At 38.8% G+C, this 7,199-nt stretch overlaps 1 protein-coding gene across 1 annotated transcript in view; it reads left to right on the forward strand.

Annotated features, from left to right (window-relative positions):
• RBM27 (RNA binding motif protein 27) overlaps positions 1 to 7,199 on the forward strand; it is a 24,986-nt gene that overhangs the window by 4,596 nt on the left and 13,191 nt on the right. Inside the window, exons 2-5 of the mRNA XM_072398989.1 lie at positions 1,229 to 1,347; positions 2,118 to 2,236; positions 2,453 to 2,532; positions 4,371 to 4,543. Of these exons, the coding sequence (XP_072255090.1) occupies positions 1,229 to 1,347; positions 2,118 to 2,236; positions 2,453 to 2,532; positions 4,371 to 4,543 (491 nt within the window). The remainder of the gene's footprint in view (positions 1 to 1,228; positions 1,348 to 2,117; positions 2,237 to 2,452; positions 2,533 to 4,370; positions 4,544 to 7,199) is intronic.

Below are 7,199 nucleotides of genomic sequence, written 5' to 3' on the forward strand. Positions count from 1 at the left end.
TGGTCTAACATCTATTACCTCTTGTAAGGCCAAAAGCTTTACATTTTCTAATTCCTCCAAAAGCCCTTACTCCACATGAGGGTGCATGCCACTTTTGTAAGTGGAAGAACTGGTAGAACTTTTGGTGAGCACTTGGCCTGTGTACACACTTCAGATGATTCTCGTTCAATCATCACTTCAGGGCTAGTATCGCACAAGAACCTGACGCGTGTACCACGTCGTTCATGGATCCGTCCTGGCCAAATGACCGTAATGCAAGTAAAGGGGAGAGAGCTTGTTTCCCCCCCTTCCCTTTCTTTAGATCCTTTCCAATGACAAAACTCATGTGTGTGTGTGTGTGTACCTAGCCTTGCCCTCTGTGGATCTTAGTCCAGGACTGGGGGCTTAAAGTCTGAGTTTGCTCAAATACTCTATTCTAATGTAGCCTGTTTGGCAGCAGATCATCTTCAAAATACTTGATCAAGAAATTTTTAAGACATTTTCTTTTCATGCTCACCATTTCCCTTCTAATAGGAAATATTTGCATCATGTTTCCAGTTCAGGCCACAAAGACTGGACTTTCAGCCCTTACTAGGCTTTCCATCTAGCTGCAGAAAGCCCCCCTATTGAATGTGGAGGGTCTGTCCAAGTACCCTCTGCTTCTTGCATTTGGATTTTTACTCGCTGGGACCCTAATCACTCTTATTATGACCAGTAATAGTCCCTGTATTGGCCCTGCTATCCTTTCTTGGCATCCATTTTTGGCTTGGTTTTTCACCTAGAGGTGGCCTGCTCCTAAGAGTAAAACCGTGTATCAACTGGACTGTGATTTAGCAGTTTGCCAGGAGTTCTGCTCTATATTGAATTACATATTCAGCCCTAGAATGTTCTAACATAATACCTTCTGTGTAATTATGTTTATTTTCAATTTCTTACCCTTTTATTGCTGAAAGAATTCCAATTTGCAAGGAAACGTGTAAAATGAGTTAAGCGAACAAGCTAAAAAGTGCTTGACATCCTTTATATGTTGCTTTAGTGAGTAGACTGAGTACTTAGATGCTGCATGCACTTGACATGCTTATGTGATAACCTGCCCTCCAGGTGTCTGCTGTGTGCTGACAACATTTTACTGTTATTAGAAGTGTTAATTAGAACAGCAAGAAACTGTTACTTAGGTCAGAACATATTGGAATTTTAGAGTCTTGTGTGTTCCACATTATAATGTCTTCATATGTTTCCTTTTTGATAGATGTGATGCGGATCCTTCAGCCCTAGCTAACTATGTTATTGCCTTGGTTAAGAAAGACAAGTCTGATGAGGAGCTTAAGGCCATTTGTGCTGACCAGTTGGATGTTTTCCTACAAAAAGGTAAAGATTCACAGTTTCTATTGGGCTCGTTTGGTATTTTACTGCTTTTTTTTTGTAACTAATACAGTGTTTTCACTCCTGGGTGTGCTGTTTGGTTTTATAATTACTAAAGTGGCTTACTGATCATCTTTAAGTTTTTATTATGTAAAAACAACACCCTTGAAGGTCGATCTGTTTGACCTTTATTCCCCAGGTACCATTTCAGCCCATTTTCAATACCATGGCAATATGAAGCCACAGAATGTTTATTGCGCAACCAGCATTCTTAAAACTAGTAAATTAACAATTAGAACTCCATATCGTATTTTGTGCTTTCACGAAAAATGTGAAATCACATCATTACATGATAGTAGCTACACAAATCCACTTATTTAATCCCTTCATGGTGATTTGGTGACAAAATAGAATTCTTTAAATAAAAAAGACCATTTAATGTTTTTAGATTTTTTTTTTTTAAGCAACCCTAGAATTGTCATCTTATTTACTTTAGTTTTAAATTTCCCGGCCTTTTCAGCCAGTCACGTAACATCACAGGTTCTTTTTTTTTTTCACTCGATGTGCATTAATAATGTACAGTCCTTGTATATAGTGACACTTGAGCGATGATGATTTGTGCTGCAGTACAATTAACCTTGAGTGTTTGTAATTGCATACAATCTCTAAAAGTAATGTTCGACTTTATAGTATTTTATAAAAGGTGTCTAAGCAGATGGATCTGTATAGCTCACTACCTAATTGCAACAATAAATAACCTTTTTTTTCTTTTTCAGAAACCAATGATTTTGTAGATAAACTCTTTGAGAGCCTTCGCACAAGAAGCTATCTTCCTCTGGAAGACTCTATAAAAGAGGAGGAAAAGGATGATGCCTCTGTGCCAGGGCTTGTGCAGGTAACGTGCTGCTTTTTTTTTTTGAGCAGGACACTTGATGGACGCAGCTTGGCCTAATTTAAGGACATATATTGTTCGGGGACAAAATGTGTACAGTTCATCTAGAGAATACAAATATAAATTATGACATGGTCAGCACATGGTAATTGTTGTACAAAGATAGACAGACAGAGATTTTGAACTTTCAGTATTCTGATGTATGGTTTCTATTTTCAGGACTCTTTGGAAGAAGAGCGGGAAAACAGAAAAAGGAAGCACTCGAGTCCAAGAAATCGATCCGATTCTAGTGAGAGAAGGTAACAGTGTTTCTCCTGTAAATACTTGTATGATGAATTGTCTACAGTGAAAAAAAGCTCACCATTATTTAACCTTTGTGTTAGGAAATTTACAATTTTACCATTATGATACATGGTTCTTGTTTTATTGTGTAGTCCGTTATTTTTGCTGCAAAAAGTGAATTTTGGTAGGGTTAGTAAATATAATTTAAGGCACTTTACGGTACCTTGTATCTAAAACCATAAAGAGTAGGGAATGCTTGAAACCTTTTACCCTGTTCAATCGGCACAACAAAAAATTCCTCCAACCTGTCTTTGGATCCAGTGTTTTTAGTGAAAAGTATATCCTCTTTCAATTTTGTGTCCTGGTAATAACTGTCAATCGGACAAATATAGACGATAAAGCAGCAGGAATACAAAGGGCAATAAATACCTGATGAGTGTTCTAATCCCTGTCAAGTTTAACCAAAATAAAATATATTTAGCTTTAAATAAACTTTAAAATGCTTCAGCATACCTTCCATTTTGTCCTTTAATTCCGTAAAGAGCATGACGACAGCTCCTGAGAATAACTAATATTAACATAGGCATAGGCACATTTCCATTTTGACAGTACACATGCTGGCAATGGGTTGCTCAGTGCCTTGTGGAAGTGGTGTGACTTATCTCACTATATTGGGTAAAGTTCAGTTGTACTCATCACATACATGGCTAAGGCACAATGTGGTACCATATGACCTTGACCTTATTATCTCTTACTACGGGTTTTCTTTAGTAAAAAATAAATAAAGGTACCCAAGGAACTGAAAACTGCCACCTTGAAGTTAATAATAAAATGATTCCTACTTATTTGTAAGTATCTTGCAGCAAAATAGTTTGGCTGTTTCTGTTCAGCTCTAAACTAATATTTGAGATGGGTCAGTTTAAGACTTATTCGGGTCTGCTACCTGATTAGTAGTAATAATAATATTAAACAGTAATTATAAAGTGCCTACATATTACTCAGTGCTGTACATTAAATAGGGTCTGCAAATGACAGACAGATACAGACTGACACAGGAGGAGGAAAGGACCCTGGTCAGAAGAGCTTTCAATCTGATGGGGAAAGTGCACACAGCAGGAGGGGATATAGAATGGTGGGTGTGTAGTAAGGGATAAGGAGACAGAAAAAGACAGGTAGGCAAGTTTGAAAAGATGGGTTTTAAGTGCAGCAGAAGAGGAGCGGTGGGAAGGATGGATGAGTCGGGCTGCAGCATTCATAATAGATTGTAGAGGAGAAAGTCGGGTTGGTGGAATACCAGAGAGGAGGATGTTATAGTGGTTCAGATATGATAAAAGCGTGTACAAGAAGTTTGGTGGGGTCTGTGGACAGGCTAGGGGGTTGATTTTGAAGATCCACCTTCTCCCTTCAGATTTAGACTTTTTCAAATGCAGAGGCCAGAGAGTGGCTTCTTTGTTAACATTCCTCCTATTCCTGCACAGTGGAGCCCCATTGACGTCTTTAGGACTGCTCTCTAGCCTTAGGACATAATCTCATAGAATTTTCTGGAGCTGAACCACATAGGTGTGCACGGTGGCACATCTGAATCTCAAAGTATTAATCTGTGGAGGAGGAAGACTGATGGTTTTCTGCAGGTCAGAGATTACGGGCACACATTACCTAGACTTGGTTAGTGATTGAGAAAGGCTACAAAGTGGCTGGGTTTTTCTATGAATGACAACTGAATATTGCCTGTTATGGTGGCCTGCAAGTTTGGGTTTCTTCACTTGTAGAACTCTATTGTCCCTTTTAGAGTTTGTTGATGAAATTCTTACAACTTGTTGATGAAATTCTTACAAATTATTTCTTTATTTTGTAGGGCAAGAGATAAGAAAAGAGAAGATGGCAAGTGGAGGGATTATGACAGACACAGAGACAGATATGACTGGCGGAGAGGTAGAAGCAAAAGTCCATCGAAAAGCAAGTCTACAAATAAAAGTAGGAGCCGCAGCAGAGGAAGAAGCAGGGATCGGGAAATTACCAGGAGTCGAGGTACTGATCTCTACCTCTCTGCCATAAGTTTACAGCTTTCTCCTCCAAAAGTCCTGTGAGCATAGATGTGATGTTGCACTCCAGCTTGCCTGCCTATGAATCCTTGTGTAGTGCTACAGCTCATATTGGTAAAGCACGTCCTATTGGTTTGCATCAGTGTTCATTTGCCATGTGTACTAGCCACAGGTGCAAGCAGGTTATTAATTTCTACAAAAATATTGGTATTTTGTTATATCTTGACATATTTCATCTAAAATTTACCAGTAACATTTGTGGGATAAGTGTAAGCATTTGTCTAAATACATTCATACATACAATGACAAATGAAACATTCTTCTGGACGATCCGTCCAGTTTTATTTTTTTTTATCAGATCTTATGATAATCCGTTACAAGACACTCCTGAAAAACAATTGTTTTTTTTAGCTCTTGTCTTTATTGGTTGTCTAGAAACAACAATGAGGGCTTTGTCGATGAGATTTGGGCCTTTAGATGATATTGGTATGATGTCTGTTTAAGAGATTCAAAATTAATTGACAAATCCATTTGATCTGCTGCTGACCACATGTGATCTGTGTAGACCTGCTATGTATGTTTGCAAACCCATATGAGTTTAAAGGAATGCAAATAAATAAAATCACATGGACACAGGCCATAACACTGTAACTGGAAAATTCAGTAAAAACTTTCTGAGATATTAAGGGACAAGTGCATTTATATAACCAGACCCCAGGACTGACAGATCTTGCTTGGCTGCCCATTTTACCATACCTTGCAGCAACTATATCTACATTGGTGATTGGCATCTGTGTGAAGATGCTTAAACCAGACAGTAAACTCCATGTTAATGGCTTCAGAAAACAGACCATGTACATGCCAGATATGGTTAAATTTGGCTTCAGTGGAGTACACAGAGCGCAGCTTAAAGGAAAAAGTAATTGTTTTTCTTTGTTTGCTGGATAACAAGTTCATTCATTTCTTTCTGTTGTCATCATACAGTCATATTGAATGTTAGTGAATTGCTGTTGGCAGCGCTAATAGGTTTCATTTAATTGAGGGGTATGTGATAGCTTTCTAATTTAAAATGGGTACAGCTTCCACTTGTATGTAAAAAAAAAAAATATAATTAAACTGAAGGCCTGTTTCTATACTCTACATCAGTGTTTCTCTAGTGCTAACTGGGAAAAACTGATTTCCTTAAATTTAAACATGGTTTTCCCTGGGCATTAAAATACATTGGTCTAAAGGATAAGTGCACATTCTAACTATGTGCACTTATTCTTCCAACACCCCTCCCATGATCATTCTTGCTGAACTCTCCCATTTGTCCTGATGCACATTATCAGAGATTTATATTTGCTGAGATCTGACAGCACCATCGCACAACTGGATGGTCAAGTCTTTTTTTTGGTCCCGTGGGCTATTGTTTGTTAAAGATGAATAGGCTAACGGCTATCTTTTTTTACCACCTCAGGACATAGCCATAGAAGTTATTAGGGTCTTTCATATTAAGACATGGACTGGAAAGAAGACTTGTGGCCTGCAAATCTAAACAAATTGTGTAAAGAAGCCCCTTGCAAGTCTGAATCTGTGGGGGTGTAGGTTAGATTACGATGTTCTCCCTATCCCTTTTTAGCTGGTGCCCACCTGGCACTTTTGAGTAACCACCTGGCTGTTTTTGGGTCGTTGCTGAAAAAATGAGTCACAATACAGGGCCACCCCCCACCTATAGCTTCTTCCCCAGCCTAAAACAAATTGGGGAAATACTGGATTATTTTAGGGAAAGGAAAGGGGATTTAAGGATAAATGCACATTGTTCGAAAGGGCACTCATCCTTTTAAAATAAAGTTTTGGTGTACCTTAGATTGGGCTAATAAATATTTAAGGTGTATTTCTGTTGTCCAATGTTGTAAAATGTACCTGTATTCGTTTGACTTGTCTTAATGTGGAATTAAACTCGTTGGTGAGTGGTGAGCTTCTGCTATTATCGACAAGCCTGCACATCCACAGATGGGCTATTATTATTATTATTATTATTAACAAACAGGAGTTATATAGCGCCAACATATTACACAGAGCTGTACATTAAATAGGGGATATAAAATGACAGACGAATACAGAATGTGACACAAGAGGAGAGGACCCTGCCCTGAAGAGCTTACAATCTAGGAGGTGGGGGAATTAACACACAAAAGGAGGGGAGATATGTAGTGGTGGGAATTAGTGGCGGTTTCAAAAGACAGAAGAAGATAAGTAGGCAAGTTTGAAAAAGTGGGTTTTGAGTGCTCTTTTAAATGAGCAGAAGGTGGGGGCAAGCCGAAAAGGAAGAAGACGATTCCAGAGAGTTGGTGCAGCTCTAGAAAAGTCTTGACGCCATGTGTGTGATGAGGTTATGAGTGAGGAAGTCAGTCGTAGGTCATCGGAGGAGCAGAGAGGGCAGCTGGAGGAGTATTTTTTTTTTTTTTTTTTTTACTAGGTCAGAAAGGTAAGTGAGACGAATTATGGAGGGATTTGAAGGCAAAGCACAGGAGCTTGAATTTGATTCTACGTGGAATTGGAAGCCAGTGAAGAGAACTGCAAAGAGATGCAGCAGAAGAGGAGCGGTTGGAAGAATGGATGAGTCTGGCTGCAGCGTTCATAATAGACTGTAGAGGAGA

Source organism: Pyxicephalus adspersus, chromosome 2, assembly GCF_032062135.1.
Source record: "Pyxicephalus adspersus chromosome 2, UCB_Pads_2.0, whole genome shotgun sequence".
Lineage (NCBI taxonomy): Eukaryota > Metazoa > Chordata > Amphibia > Anura > Pyxicephalidae > Pyxicephalus > Pyxicephalus adspersus.